The sequence below is a fragment of the Malania oleifera genome, chromosome 12 (assembly GCF_029873635.1).
Source record: "Malania oleifera isolate guangnan ecotype guangnan chromosome 12, ASM2987363v1, whole genome shotgun sequence".
Classification (NCBI taxonomy): Eukaryota; Viridiplantae; Streptophyta; class Magnoliopsida; order Santalales; family Ximeniaceae; genus Malania; species Malania oleifera.
Window position 1 is genome coordinate 42,444,233 of NC_080428.1, and position 16,018 is coordinate 42,460,250.

Below are 16,018 nucleotides of genomic sequence, written 5' to 3' on the forward strand. Positions count from 1 at the left end.
TTCCAGTTGTTCAATTATCTTGCCTCAACGAAGAAGTTCGGGGGAGCAAGTTATTGTGCAGCGCCACGCGCCTGATATTGCAAATATTGGTGAGATTCAACTGCTGTCCACAAGCAATTCTGGACCGCCGAGTGGTCAAATGTAGAATTTGAGACATCAAAGAAGTTTTAGTTCACTGATCTCACTTACGAGCTAAAGATGCAACTAGGGAAACTTATCAATCCTTGGAGGAGAGATTCCCAGAGTTTATTGCTGCTCAGTCTTGAGGACAAGGCTGATTACAAGGAGGCGAGAATGTTAGGATTCCCAAATCAATTGGGATTTCTAATTAAGGTGTTAGGATTCCCAAATCAATTAGGATCTCTAATTAAGGTGTTAGGACTCCCAAATCAATTAGGATTTCTATTTAATGTTATAGTCTCAAATCAAATAGGCTTTCTATTTAATGTGTTAGGATCCCCAAATCAATTAGGATTGATTCTATTAGGGACTTGGATTGGGATTTTTTACATTCCGAATAGGAGCAGGGTTCCCTGACCTATAGATAACCATATAGGGCTTTTTCATTCAGAAATAACATAATTCAGAGCCCTTTAGCTAATTCGGAGGCAGATCCTCTCAGAATGATAGACCTCATTTCTCTTTCAATTTCCATCCTTTCAATTTCCCCAACTTCCCTATAATAAAACCCTAGGGTCTTTCATTTGCCCACCTTTTGAGCCAAGGGACAAATTGATCCTTCATCGCCATTGTTGCTTCCCATCTTTCACAAAAAGACATGGATTTCTCATGGTATATTAGAATATGTAGCAAGAATGAGCAAAATCTCAGTCTGCCGCAATTTAATCCACATATCAGATTCAATAGCCACTGGCGGAAGGCTAATATCTCATCATTAGAAATAAAAAATCATGAGCAGAATTGATTTTCTACAAGAGAATGTTAATGTCACGCAACTACAGGTCAAAATAAAATATCACCAAATTCAGCCGGGCATAGCCTGTGCGGACTGATCTGCTTGTGCAGCTTGGGTTATGGGCCAGGTTTAATGAGCCTGGATTGTTTAATGGAAGATTGAAGGTTAAATTGGGGAGGGCAGAATCTGGATTGATCCTAAGCAATTTGGATCAAGAGATAGAGATTAGATGTATAACACCGCCTATCATGCACTTAATGTCCTAATTTTTTCACACACAGCCGGTCCCAAGCCCGGGAAAAGGAGGAGGGTTGCGTTAGGTGGCTAACAGCCAGCATAAAATTTGTCAGATCACTATGATATGAATACTTACTGAATATTTGCTGGGGTGTCCCCTACAAGCGACGCGTTGCACTTGAACCACCCAGGTGTAGCGAAAAGTGGGCGAGGGTGGGCTAGGTCGTCGCCCCGAAGCAACACGTTGTGTTGGCGCCCGGGTACGGTGTCAAATATGCGAGGGTTCCTGCATCATTCTATACGTGTGCAGGTAAAGACGTTAGTTCAAAAAACTAGTATTAGATTAGCAACTTGGAATATAGGGACACTTACGGGTAAAAGCATGGAAATTGTGGATACAATGATCTGAAGAAGAATTAAAATAATTTGCCTTCAAGAAACTAAGTGGGTGGGGGAGAAAGCTAGAGAAATCGATAAATCAAGATTTAAACTTTGGTACACTGGAAAAGAAAAACATAAGAATGGAGTAGGAATTATTATAAACAAAAACTTAAAAGATAACGTTGTGGATGTAACTAGAGTAGGGGATAGAATTATAAAAATCAAGATGGTATTAGGACAAGAGATAATAAATATCATTAGTGCTTATGCTCCTCAAGTCGGCTTAGTAAAAAATCTTAAGAGACAATTTTGGGAAGATATGAATAGTATTATACAAGGCATACCAGGGACTGAGAAAATATTTATAGGAGGAGATCTGAATGAACACGTTGGAAGAGATAATAAAAATTATGAGAGGATACATAGAGGATATGGATATGGAGACAAAAATGAGTCTGGGGAAATGACCTTAGACTTCGCTATGTCATATGATTTTAGTATAATGAATACTTACTTTAAAAAGAGAGAAGAACACTTAATAACCGTTAAAAGTGGACAAAATAGAAGTCAAATAGATTTTTTTTTAACTAGGAGGGTAGATCGTTTATCATGCAAGGATTGTAAAGTTATTCCAAGTGAAAGCCTAACCACACAACATAGATTCTTAGTATTAGATATATGTATTAAAAAATGGAAGAAAAATGATAAAATAAACCAGTGTAAGAGAACTAGATGGTAAAACCTAAAATGAGAAAATATAATAAAATTCAACGATAAAATGATCAAAGATGGGGATTGGACCATAGAGGATGGGATAGATACAAATACTCTTTGGAATAGATTAGCTAGCTCTATTAAAAAGATAGCAAAAGAGATTTTAGGTGAACCAAGGGGAAGATTCTCGAATAGCAAAGAAAGTTGGTGGTGGGATAAAGATGTACAAAAAAATCATAAAGACAAAAAGAATTTGGTATAAAATGTGGCAAAAATGTAGACACAGAGATAACTTTGAAAAATATAAGTAGGCAAGAAAAGATGCAAAAAAAGCCGTTAGTGAAGCTAAATATAGATCATTTAATAGTTTGTATGATAGATTAGGTACAAAAGAAGAAGAAAGAGATATATTTAAACCTGCTAAAACTAGAGAAAGGAAAAGCAAGGACTTAGGAAATGTAAAATGTATAAAAAATGAGGATGATATTGTCTTGGTTCAAAACGAAGACATTAAAGAAAGATGGCGAAGTTACTTTAGTAAGTTGTTTAACGAAAACCAAATAGAAGGCTTAAACTTAGAATTGTCAAATGAGGAAAAGACTAAAAATATAAAATTTATTCGCAAAATTAGAGTTAATGAAGTCAAGTTTGCACTAAAAAAGATGAAAAATGGGAAAGCTATGGGTCCAGATAACATACCAATTAAAGTTTGGAAATGCTTAGGTGATAACGGAATTATATGGTTAACTAATTTATTTATTACAATTGTAAAAACTAAGAAAATGCCAAATGAATGAAGGAAAAGCACTTTAATACCTATATACAAAAATAAAGGAGATATTCAAATTGTAATAACTATCGTGGAATAAAACTTTCATACGATGAAACTATGAAAAAGGGTAGTTGAACAAAGATTAAGGTTAGAAACGAAAATCTGAGAAAATAAATTTGGTTTTATGCCTGGGAGATCTACCACAGAAGCTATTTATCTTTTAAGAAGATTAATGGAAAAGTTTAGGAAAAAGAAGAGGGACTTGCATATAATTTTTATTGACCTTGAAAGCATATGATAGGATACCTAGGGAAGTTCTATGGTGGGTTTTAGAAAACAAGAGTGTATGTAGTAGGTAACTAGGTATACCGATGTCATTAAGGATATGTATGACGGAGTAATGACTAGTGTAAGGACTATAAATGGAGAAACTAGAGAATTTCCAATCACCATAGGCATACATCAAGGATCTGCTTTGAGTCCTTATCTTTTTGCTTTAGTGATGGACCAATTGACTAAGGGTATTCAAAAGGAGGCTCCATGGTGTATGTTGTTTGCAGATGATATTGTATTAATTGACGAAACTAGGGACGGAGTAGAGGCTGAGTTAGAATTATGAAGAGAAGCTTTGGAATGTAGAGGCTTTAGGATAAGTAGAGATAAGACAGAATATATGAAATGTAATTTTAGTAATGATAAGAGGAATATTGGAAACAAAGTTAAACTTGATCATGAAGAAATAAATAGCACTTGTAGATTTCGATACCTTGGATCTATTATGCAAGCTGAAGGAGAAATTGAAGATAATGTAATGCATAGAGTTAAAGCAGGTTGGGTAAAATGGAAAAGTGCTTCAAGTGTGCTATGTGATCGTAGAATACCCTTAAAATTGAAAGATAAGTTTTATAGGACAGCTATAAGACCAGTTATGTTATATGGATCGGAATGTTGGGCGACAAAGAAACATAATATCCAAAAAGTAAAAGTTGCCGAGATGAGAATGCTTAGATGGATTAGTGGTATAACATTGAAAGATAAATTAAGGAATGAACATATTCATGGTATGTTAGGTGTAACTCCTATAGAAGATAATATAAGGGAGGGACGACTTAGATGGTATGAACACTTGCAACGTAGGCCACATAGTGCACCTGTGAGGAAGAGTGACTTAATATTGTGGGGGGCAGTAGAATGGGTAGGGCTAAACCTAAAATAACTTGGGAGGAGATAGTGAGTAAGGATTTAATATCCTTGAATCTATCAAAAGAAATGGTCCATGATCACATAAATTGGTGGAATTCATATAGCCGACCCCACTTAGTGGGACTAAGGCTTGGCTTTGTTGTTGTTGTTGTAGATAGAGATTAGATGTGGGTATAGAATTGCAAAAGTAGGGCACGATTGGTAATCCAAAATGCAGTCAAAGCCACTGCAATGGATTTTTGTAATACAACTTGAAGCCCATCTGCTTCACCTCAAAGCTTCAAATGGCGGCAATTAGTCCGAGAGGATCAGGTCAGATCTGCTGGGATCATCTTCGATTGCAACCCTTGTCCTCAATTGGTGAATGCAGCAAAAGGGAAGTAGCAGCGCTGGTTTTCTTTTTTCCAACTCCTGCAACCGTGACTAAGTGATGGTCAAGGGTGTGTGTAGTTTTGCAAATAGCTGTGCTAGTTGCAGATGATGGTGGTCCTAGGATGGCACAGGTGGCAGCGGCTCAAGAGAGAGATTAAGTTGAAATTCGTAAAAAATAAAATTTAAAAAAAAATACAAAAATAATAATCATTGACAGCCATAGCAATTTAATTTGAAATCACAAACCCTGTTAAATCATAGACAGCCGTATTGGATCAGAGTTCCCTCTTATGCCAATTAAATTATCTTTATGAAATCAACACAGGGCCCTGTATAGGCTTCCAAAGCTTAGAGAGCAAGAAAAATACATTTAGACACCTAAATAAACTCAAATATTACTTACCTCTTCGATCTAAGCAATTGAATAAACTATTGTTTGTATAGGGATCTTATAAGAATTAATTTGAAGCTATTCATAAATATAATCTTAATTAATTTAATTATTAATAATTCAGTAATTAATTTTTTGTAATTTCAAATTTTTAATTTAAAAAATTAAATGAAATTGAATAAACTATTGTTTGTGTTGTGTAATTGTAGAATACCTTTAAAATTAAAAGGAAAGTTTTATAAGACAGCTATAAGGCCAGCTCTGCTTTATGGTTTAGAATGTTGGGCAACTAAAAAACAACATATACAAAGAATGAAAGTTGCTGAGATGCGTATGCTAAAATGGATGAGTGGTTTAACATTAAAAAATAAAGTATGAAATGAACATATATTCAAAAATTTAGGCATAGCACCAATTGAAAACAAGATAAGGGAGGGGCGACTTAGATGGTTTGGGCATTTAAAATGCAGGCCTAGTAGAGCACCTGTGAGGAGGAGTGCGTTAGTTATGGTTTCTAGCATGAAAAGGGCAAGGGTAGGCCTAAAATTACTTTGAATGAGGTAGTGAGGAAGGATTTAATATTTCTTAATCTAATAGAGGAAAATTCTCTGGATCGGGTGAATTGGCGGAAAAGGATTCATGTAGCCAACCCCACCTAGTGGGACTTAAGGCTTGCTGTTGTTGTTGCTGTTCAAATTTGTAATTAGAAATTCACTTCAAAATTTTGATATATCTATCACAACTATATTTTTATCAATAACCTATGTGTATGTTTTCTATAATGTTTTGAAATGCTTTTGGAAGTCAAAAGAGTCAGCATTTTAGCTGTTTAAGCATTCAGTAATCCTTTGCGCTTAGCAAACACAAAATTTGGTCGGACTTTTGTGACAAATAAATTTTTAAAAATCAAATGTTGGAAAAAGCTCTATATTTCAACTTTTTTTCAACTACAACCTCCAATAGTAACAGCAATAGTCACCATGAACTGCAACAACAACCACCAATCAAGACAACTGCAACAGCAACAACATTAACTGCCAACTGCAACTATTATACAAGACAGGCCTTACATCTCAATATTAGATATTTATATTAGATATAAAGATTTGTGTGTTACATATTTATAGATTAAAAACATATAAAGAAATATAAGAATTTAATAATCAAATATAATGTTAAAATAAAAAATAAAAAATAAAATAAAGTCTAAACTTATTCTGTCAGAGATAGATTAAACTTAATTTAGTTTGATGATCAGTTATTGCCATAGAAATTTCTAAATTATATCTTGTACACTGCATTATACCATATTATATTAACAAAATGAATATGTTAGTTTTAATCATTAGTTATTGAAGTTGTAAGATAATGAATCTCTATTCTAGTTATAATTATAGGGTCAAAAATTTTTATAGCTATATCAATTCTAAATTTCTGTATGCTGTAGTATACCATATTATTACCAAAATGAATATGTTAATTTTAAACATTAGTTATTAAAATCATCAAGATAATGAATATCTATTTCAGTTATACTTATAGAGGGTTAAAAATTACACAAATAAATTACCTAAATAAATCAAACAAAAATAAATTAAATTCCATGCTCAGATTCTGGATCACGTTTTTATCACTTGTATTGGGATTCCTGGAAATTGTCCATGCAAAATGTCCCCATAAAGCTGCACTGTATGAAATATATGATACATCTCACCTAGTTAGATAGCTTGAGGAAACTCTTCAAAATTTTGGTACCTCACATATAAATTCAATCTTGTCATGTCTGTCCTATGCTTATTTTATTAATCCTCCATCTCCTGACAACTAGCCTTATTCAAGATATTTGCTAGACTACCCTCTTTCTCTGATATTGAATCAACATACTTGGTCTAAATGCAGTTTTATTGATATTATTTGCTCCTCTATCCAGCATGGGAAAGATGGTAGAACAGAATTCTAACTATAGCCCCAAACCACAAATTTTTCAATATCAGTATAATTATGCCCCAACAAGAGTCAAAATATAATTATGCCCAACCAAACAATCCAAAACCATGCTAATCAACATTCTCAAACTATAATTTATACAGTCGGATGTAGCAGTACTAATTACAAAACACAAAAAACAAAATAAGCATCAACACTGCAAAAGCAACAAGAAACAGAATAACAGCAAGATAATTGTCTTTAACAATGTACAAAACAGTTCAAATTTGAAAGAAGTTCAAGATCATAGTTTACATTTTCTATCTCAATATCCCTTTCTATTTTAATCCCAACATCCCATTATCCAGAATCACTGAGACTTCACTTACAGGCAATAGATGATAAAAAATACCCAAGACTCGTCAAAAATCTTATAATGGTAACGTACATAATAACAAGCTAACCTGTGAAAATAACAGCCGATTCAAGTCTTCTTGCTCTTTTTCCACATGTTTACAAGCATCGCCATATATAGATGCAGCCTTAGCTAAAATGTTATCATTGAAGTTCTCAGCTCCATACTTGCAACAATCCTCAGATAATTTGGTTCCTGAATATGACAAATTTTATAAGGAATATGTCCATAGTTACACATGCATATGCATCATTAAGCAATAATAATGTTATATTCACAAAACAAATGTTAAAGTATTAACAGATTTTTTACCCATTTCAATTTGCTTATACCCAATGGCTGTAAATCCTTCTGCTGCTCTAACAATATCCTTCTGAAAATCCTGAAGAATGAGTATAATACATATTAACAAAATGAATCTAATAACCATAAAAATATTCATAACAAAAAGCAATTATGCCAAGCAGATTCAACATTTCAGAAAGCCAAAATATGGAAATAAAGTCCCATATTTGGTGAACAAAGAAAACTAAGTCCTCAAACATGATCATTGCTACATACATACATATAGACATGGACAGAATCCTCAGCAACATCGGAACAATAACCACTTCCTTCTTCAATATACTCTACACAATGTGCGATGGGCCAACCTAGGTTTCTTTCTTTTAAAATTCTCCAAGCTGTCCTACAACAGTGTTACAGGAATGGCAAGGATATGAGAAGCTAATAAGGTGGCAGATTGTATTGCTAGTACAGGGAATTGTAGCCTTACAGAAAATTTCATCTTGTGCATTTCCCAGGTCTATTGCTATAAATGTTGAGGATGATATTTGAGCAGTCACTCCACAAAGATGTATCAAGTTGTTTTAGTTAATAAATGTGAATTCAAAAACACCCCGCCCCCCAACCCCCACCACGAAAAAAGAAAGTAAGGGAGGGGGGATGACAAGGAAGGAGTAGTGTGGGGCTCAACTCTTATTATGGAAACAAAAGAAAGGAGGAATGCTACAAACTTTATTAGAAAATTAAGAATGATTTATTAGACATTTATAACAAGTTTGCACCCAATGAATGACCCAATTTGATCTTATTTATCTTAATTTTCTTAATAACCACTAAGAAAACAGGCCCACTGCCAATTTATTTACAGAAATTTTAATTTTAGTCCACATCTATATTTTTTCTATTATTATCGTTGTTGTCATTGCTGCACTGCTTTTGTTGTTATCGTTGTCATCACGGTCATCCCATTGTCATATTTGACTAACCTTTGAGATGATTGTTAATTAAGGATTTTTCATCAGATCATAATCAAGGGATAATTGGCATCTTGCAAGGCGCAGAGAGGATGAACATGCATCCAAAGAGGGTCAATTACAGGATTTGTTTAAGGTCCCTAGTTGATGAATTAGACAGAAATGGCCTCGCAGTCTCAGGTTAGGATCTCCTAATGGAACCAAAACACTAAACCTTTCCTAGTGAGCTCAAACACCACCCATTTACCATCTCTGGAAAACTTGACACATGGCTCCCTTCCATGCATTCTTTCATCAGGATGAGACACTTGTCACCTTCTTATTGAAACAACCATATATCCCATTTTCATTGGCTAGCATGCCTGTTTTTTTTTTCGTACTCTTAATCAGTAAAATAAGCAAATTCAAAGGAAGAGCACCAACCAGGCGCCAACCCAATTACAAATCACCTACAGAACAAAATATTTATAAGATCTAAAAGAGCACCAGTGTACCAGAAAGTTAAGATTTTTAACCATCTATATTTGAGCGAGATAAGAGAGGTTTCTTTTCCTCAATGGGCTCTTCTATTTCTCTCCCTAATCCCTCCTAATGTTACCTAGAACATGGAACGTTCTGGTACGTGGAACAGGAATGGGATCGGATCACTGTACGGAACATGCTCTAAAATTTGGAACTTTAGGAGCATGCTTAATAGATATATTGGTGAAAAAAGTGTGATGTCACATGTATGCCTTGGAGAGGACGTTGAGGTGTTTCTTAATGCAAAAGATATTTTCTACTCTGGGCTAGATTAATTACAATAGAAATAAACTTAAATATGTGATGAATCCCACTTTTAACTAATAAAAAGTTATGTGAAAGACATCGAATTAAAACTTTGGATTGATATATTTAGTGTTCTAGAACGAAAATGTACCATGTTTTGGAAAATTCATACCAATTCCTGGATAAGGTGTTAGCATTTTCTGGAAAATGATCCCTCCGCACAATACAAAAAATAGTGCGAGGGGAGTAGCTGCAATTTTTTTTTCAATTCTCTACATACTCAGCTTCTGGCCAAGCCCACAAAGTTCTTGGACAATAGGACTGTCCTTCATCCAACAAAGACACATAAAAGGCTTCTCCTTTGTAATGGCACCACCATATTGATAGTGCTCACCCTACGACCACCATAAATACCCCCTCGCTTCTTTGGGGGATATCCAAGCTCATTCGCACCTTAAAATTTCTCTATTTAGATTCATTGTAAGGCTGTGAAGTCCATGAGCACATGATGTCATTGCAATGTGATCACTTGAATTTCACCATACAAGGAACGACACTATGAGCAAGTAGCAGTCTGTGACAAGGCTTCCTAGGTGAGTAAAAGGTCCAAGGAGCACTCGAATAAAGGAGAAGAAGGCTATTGGGCATAGCAACCAAAGGAAAAAAAAAAACAAAAGGAAGCACCTCAGCTAGATGAAAAGTGCGGTACATCACATCAAAACTTATCCCACATCTGTGTGGGAGTGAGCTTGACAGGGGTATGTAAGTACAGATATATAATTAGGAGTGAACTTGACATAGGTATATAAGTAGGGGTATAATCAGTTCCAATTGGTTTGGTTTTGTCCAAAAGCCATGACTGAACTAACCACTTCAGTTTTTAATTTTGCAAACTGCAGATGAACTGAAAACGATGGCTTACTTAAAAAAATGACGGCCAGGGTATATTGGTTTTTCTGCTGATTCATGACTTAATTATCGACTTCAAACAATAGGTCCAACTGACCTATTTCTTTTCAACAGGGGCTAAAAACCCATTAAGAGCATGCCCAGTTGCAAACACACCGTTGGCTGTCGCCCGTGAATTTTATAGAAAAGCACAGCAGGGTGGGCTTTTCATAAAGGGGAGAAGGCTCCCCCATCTTGCATGTAATCAATGTGTGACAGAGCCACAAAGAGTGTTGCAGTGCTGCACATTTGAAATGTGAAGAAGCATGAGAATGTAACAAACCAAGGACCCTCCCTTGTCCAGCTGTCCCACATCATTTTGGGAGAAGAGATTAGCCTTCTGCCCTTTTCCTCTCCTATGAAATGCATCCATCACCCTTTAAGAAAATATTATTATAATACCAATTTTTTTAAGATCTAGCATATAATTAATTATGTATAAGAATATTTTTTAAAAAAAATAAACATAATGAACAAAAAAATGTACAAAAAATTCTTTTAAAATTAAAATAATAGAAAAACAATTAGGGTTTTCAAATCTTTCAGTTCAATTTACCTGTGCAACCAAAACTGAAGCTGTAAACCAATATCTAAAAATTAAGAAATTAAGAAACTGAAAGCAAAATGTAAAACAGTTTGGTTTCAATCAGGTTTAGGTCTTTTGATGATTTTTGTACACCTCTATATATAAGTTTAAGTTCATTAAACTGGAGTGACTTGAGTTTAAGGTTAGCTTGGTTGTTGAACACTTGCAATAAATAAATTATGAGTTATTCATCGCTTCTACTGTTGGATTTTCACTATAGTCTGTATCAGAGCCAAATCTCCTCTGGTTGACTTTTGGCTCAGGAAAAGCTTGACAGGAGGCCGGTAGGACCACAAGACCCTTCAGTTGAATGAGCAGCAGGCTGGCTATATTATCATCTAGTGATTTTCCATAAAGAATTTAGAAAATAAAAACCCAGTACTGTGAGCAAAGAGCAACTGGTGGCAAGGCTATCTAGGCAAGAAGTGAACAGCACCTAGCCAAGAACCAGTGATACAAGAGAGAAAATCAAGTGTGTGGCACAATAAGGAAGCACTTTAAAGATATGTGTTGGCCTAACTGGGCTTTTCGATCTTGTTTTGATGATAACAAAATGAAGGATGTTTTAACATGTGTTGTTGAGTGGCTTTATTTCAGATCTAAGTAAAAGGACACTCATAGTTAATCAGGGAAGCAAGCTGTAAATCAAAGACAATCAAATGAAAGCTTCTCAGAATATTGAAGAAATAAAAGATACATGAAGAGCTTAAAGGCTTGGCAGGACTTGAAGTAAAGACTGAACCTCAAGAGGCTGCAAGACTTAGTGATTAAGGAGATCATGCTTAGAAGAATGTTTGTAAGTACTTCAAATTTATTACTATTTAGATATGTGAAGCTCTTTAGGATAAGAAGACTTAGAAACCATTTCTTCTAAAACCCTTGAAAATGATTTTGAAAGAGTGGTACTTGAGCTTTTCAAAATGAACTAGAGTTTAAAAATCAAAAATGAAAAAAGGACTAGTCAGCCAACTGACCATTTTTTAACTGGGATCAGTCAGCCGACTGACTCCTTGGTCTATCCAGCCGACTAACTATTTTGAACATAGTTGAGTCAGCCAACTAACAATTTATCAGAATTAATTTTTTGAGAGACAGAATGCTGTCAACCGCCTGTCCAGCCGACTGACTAGTACAAAAATGACCCAGTTGATTGAGTCAACCGACTGACTCTACGGAAATTCTGAATTTCGAACTATACGAGAATTTTTTCAAAAATAATTCTATGATTTGGTATCCTTTGAAAATTTACCTAAATACTCCATGTCAACTTGTTAAATGAGGAAACTTTTCTTTAAGAAGTCTATAAATACCTCTCTTGCTCAATGAAAACATACGCTCAAGCAATACATGATTTCTACGCTAAAACTCTCCTAAGGCTCATACTTGCTCACACTTTTGCTGGGGGAAAACTCTACGAAATTGTTGGCTGATTAAAAAGTTGTGGTTCTAATTTGCAACTAAATTTTCTATATCAATAAGAAATAACCATTTGTGACTTCTAAACCTTGAACTTCATATTTTCTATTTAGTTTTGGTTTTGAAGTACGATTAGTGATTTAACTTGTACAACTTGCTCTATGTTTGAAAGTGTTTTTGTACGCAGATATCTGTTCCTTTCTATTAGTCTTTGACGGTTCAAGGTATAGTTGGATCGTTGCACCAAGCATAGGTTGTTGCTTAGAGAGGTTTTTCTTCCTGAAAATGAGGTTGGTTATTGTAAAGGTTTTTTGTTCCACCCAAAAAGAACAAGGTATAGTAGAATCCTTAAGTGGTTGACCTAAGAAGATGACGTAGGTTGGGGTAAGCCGAACCTCGTAAAAACACCGTCTCACTCTCTTCTCTTATTCTCTTTAAATTCCAGCAACAATATAAACTGCGTGGATGTGTTAATCTTACAAACAACCTTGGATATTAAATAAACCTAAGATTAAAATTGATTGGGTTGATCATCATTGATTGCGGAAACTGAAAGGGAGTACGTTGGTTAATCAACTCCTAAATTCTTTTAACTAAGGGTTTATTTAAAATCTGAGTTATTGAAAAGAGTGATTGGATGTTATTTTAATTTTCAGTTCAAGGGCCAACTACAGGACTTGCACATTCATATACAGGGCTGCTAATAATTAAGCTGAATAATGCAAAGCATACATTAATTGATTACTTGTATTGTGTTTGATTGGTTTGAATAGTTGATTATTTGGTTGTTTATGTTGTGGATGTGGATTGAATAGAATACGTAAGTTTTTCATGTGGATTGCCTAATCAACAAGAAAATAAGAAGTCTTTAAAAAGAATTGTAAAAGGGTAAGATTTCAAAAAGGGACTTAAAAAAGAAAATTTAAATTAATAATAATATATTAATATGTTATGTTATGTAATTTAACTAATGATTAACATTACTTAGTTAATTACTTAATTTAATTAATTCAATTAAATATCGTTTAGTTAATTTATTAATTCAATTAAATAATATTTAATAAATTAATTAATAATTAATTTAATTTAATTTTTTAATTATTATTTTTTTTTCATACTATTCCTTTTATCTGTTCATTTATTATTATTTTTTTAAATTATTTTTATCATTTTAATTTTACGGGTCTTTACATTTTCCCCTCCTTAAGAAATTTCGTCCTCGAAAATTGTTACCCGATCTTTTATTTTCATAATTCTACGATTTACTATATCCCAAACCATAATCTCAACAACACAATTATATACTTTAAATCCAATACACATCCAAGTTCTCCATATAAGGACCAGTCTCATGACTAAGAAACATCACCATCGATGGATTTACCGTGACTTTCTGAAACCGTCGACTGAATCAGAAAATCACAGAAGTCCGCCAAGGGATTTGGTGAGGGTCAATCCTCAACTAGACCACCCATTTTTTGTGAACTCAATTACATCTTTTGGAAACAACGAATAAAAATCTACCTTCAAACAATGGATTGGAAGGCATGGAATGTTGTCACAAATGGTAATCTGATCCCTACTAAACTAGTGGATGGAAAAGAAGTACCTAAAGAAGAAAAGAACTAATCGAATCAGATTACAAAATGCTGCAAATTAACTCAAGTGCAATAAACGTCCTATATTGTGCACTTGATGCAAATGAATTCAATAGAGTAATGGTGTGTAAAACAGCAAAGGAAATTTGGGAAAAATTAGAAGTAACCTACGAAGGCACAGTAGATCTTAGAGACAGTAGAATTGATATGTTGACTAGTGAGTACGAAGCTTTTAGGATGAATACCGATGAAACCATCACAAGCATGTATACTAGGTTCACGCATATCATAAATCACTAAGTGCCTTAGGAAAAACATATTCCACCCATGAGATGGTTTGCAAAATTCTAAGACCACTTCCACCTACTTGGGAACCAAAAGCTACAACCATAGCAGAAGGTAGAAACCTCAAAACAACTTCATTAGATGAACTCATAGGATCACTTCTAACCTATGAAATGGCTCTGAAAGAAAGAAGCACTGAAAATAAAAATAAGAAGTCTATAACTTTAAAAGCCTCGAAAGAACATTCCAAGTGAAGAAGATAATGAATCCTGTGAATTAGAAGATGAAGAATTAGCTTTCATAACTAAAAGACTTGGAAAATTCTTCAAAAGAAACAAGAAATTCACTAGAAAATTCAAAGGATCAAAAACTGCAAAAGGTGAAAATAGGAAAAAGGAATACAAGAGCAAAAATGAACCACCCACCTGTTATCACTGTAAAAAGACTAGACACATCAAATCGGACTGCCCACAACTCAAGAAGGAAAAGAGGAAAAAGAAGCTTACAATGAAAGCAACTTGGGATGACACAAGTTCGAGTGAATCGGAGAGCAAATCCAGCAAACAAGAAGTAGCAAACATGTGCTTCATGGCACACAACGAAGAGGTAAACTCTTACTACTCTTTTTCGGTAGATTCGTGTAATGAATCATGTAACGATTCGTGTGAAAGTATGTCATCTTATAAAGAACTTCAAGCTGAATTATTCTCTCTTCATAATAAATTCATCAAGGTCTCAAAAAGGAACATAAGCTTGAAACAACAAAATGAAACACTTAGAAATCAGCTTAAATCTTCGAAAATTGTTGAAGAAGAAAAAGACCTAAAAATTGATGAGCTTGAGAAGAAAGTAAATGACATGTCTCAGAAATTAGTTAAGTCTCAAGTGAATGAAGATGGCAAGAGAGAGCTAGAAATAATTGATCTTAAAAACTCAATTCAAGACAAGGAAAAGATTATTTACAACTTCACTAGAGGTAAAGTAAACTTTGAAAAAATGATAGGACAACAAAGGATGGCTAACAATAGAGAAGGAATTGGTTACAATGGAACACCAACCAAAAGAAAGAAACAATTGCTTATGGGGTATTTTGTAAAGCAATCTAAATACTATGCAAGTACTTCATCCACAAACATTTATGAGCATACTACTTGCTACATGTGTGAAAATAAAGGACATATAATGTTTAATTGTCCACTCAAGAAAAAGTACATCAAAGTGAAAAATAAATGGAAGATAAACACAAAAACTAGACCAGACTTAAATAGAGTTAAGAAAGTTTGGGTTCCAAATAGTAGGTTGGTTTTAGGTCCACTCCGTCTAAAGAAAAATAGTACTTGGACAACAAATGTTCAAGACATATGACGGGAGATAAATCAAAGTTCACTTCTCTCACTCAAAAGGATGGAGGATATGTAACCTTCGGTGACAATGCAGAAGGCAAGATCATCGGAATTGGTAAAATAGGTAAAGACTCTTTACTCACTATTGATGATGTCTTGTTAGTAGATGGTCTAAAGCATAATCTATTAAGCATTAGTCAACTTAGTGATAAAGGATTTGAAATAATGTTTAAAAAAGACAAATGCATAATACAGAATTCTAAGGATCATAAGACACTACTCACTGCACATAAAATGAATAATGTGTATTGCATAAACCTTGATAGCCTGATCTCTCAAGATATAATTTGCTTAGCTGCTATGAGTGAAAATAGTTGGCTTTGGCATAGAAGATTAGGACATGCCAGCATGGATCTCATATCTAAACTCTCCCAAAAGAATTTAGTTAAAGGTTTGCCTAATACCAAGTTTATCAAAGATAAAATTTG

At 34.2% G+C, this 16,018-nt stretch overlaps 1 protein-coding gene across 2 annotated transcripts in view; it reads right to left on the reverse strand.

Annotated features, from left to right (window-relative positions):
• LOC131144522 (SH3 domain-containing protein 3) overlaps nt 1–16,018 on the reverse strand; it is a 71,603-nt gene that overhangs the window by 27,425 nt on the left and 28,160 nt on the right. For both annotated transcript variants that reach the window (XM_058093220.1, XM_058093221.1), the window contains exons 3-4: nt 7,640–7,709; nt 7,377–7,522 (exon numbers count right to left, since the gene is read on the reverse strand). In XM_058093220.1, coding sequence (XP_057949203.1) covers nt 7,377–7,522; nt 7,640–7,709 — 216 coding nt within the window. The remainder of the gene's footprint in view (nt 1–7,376; nt 7,523–7,639; nt 7,710–16,018) is intronic.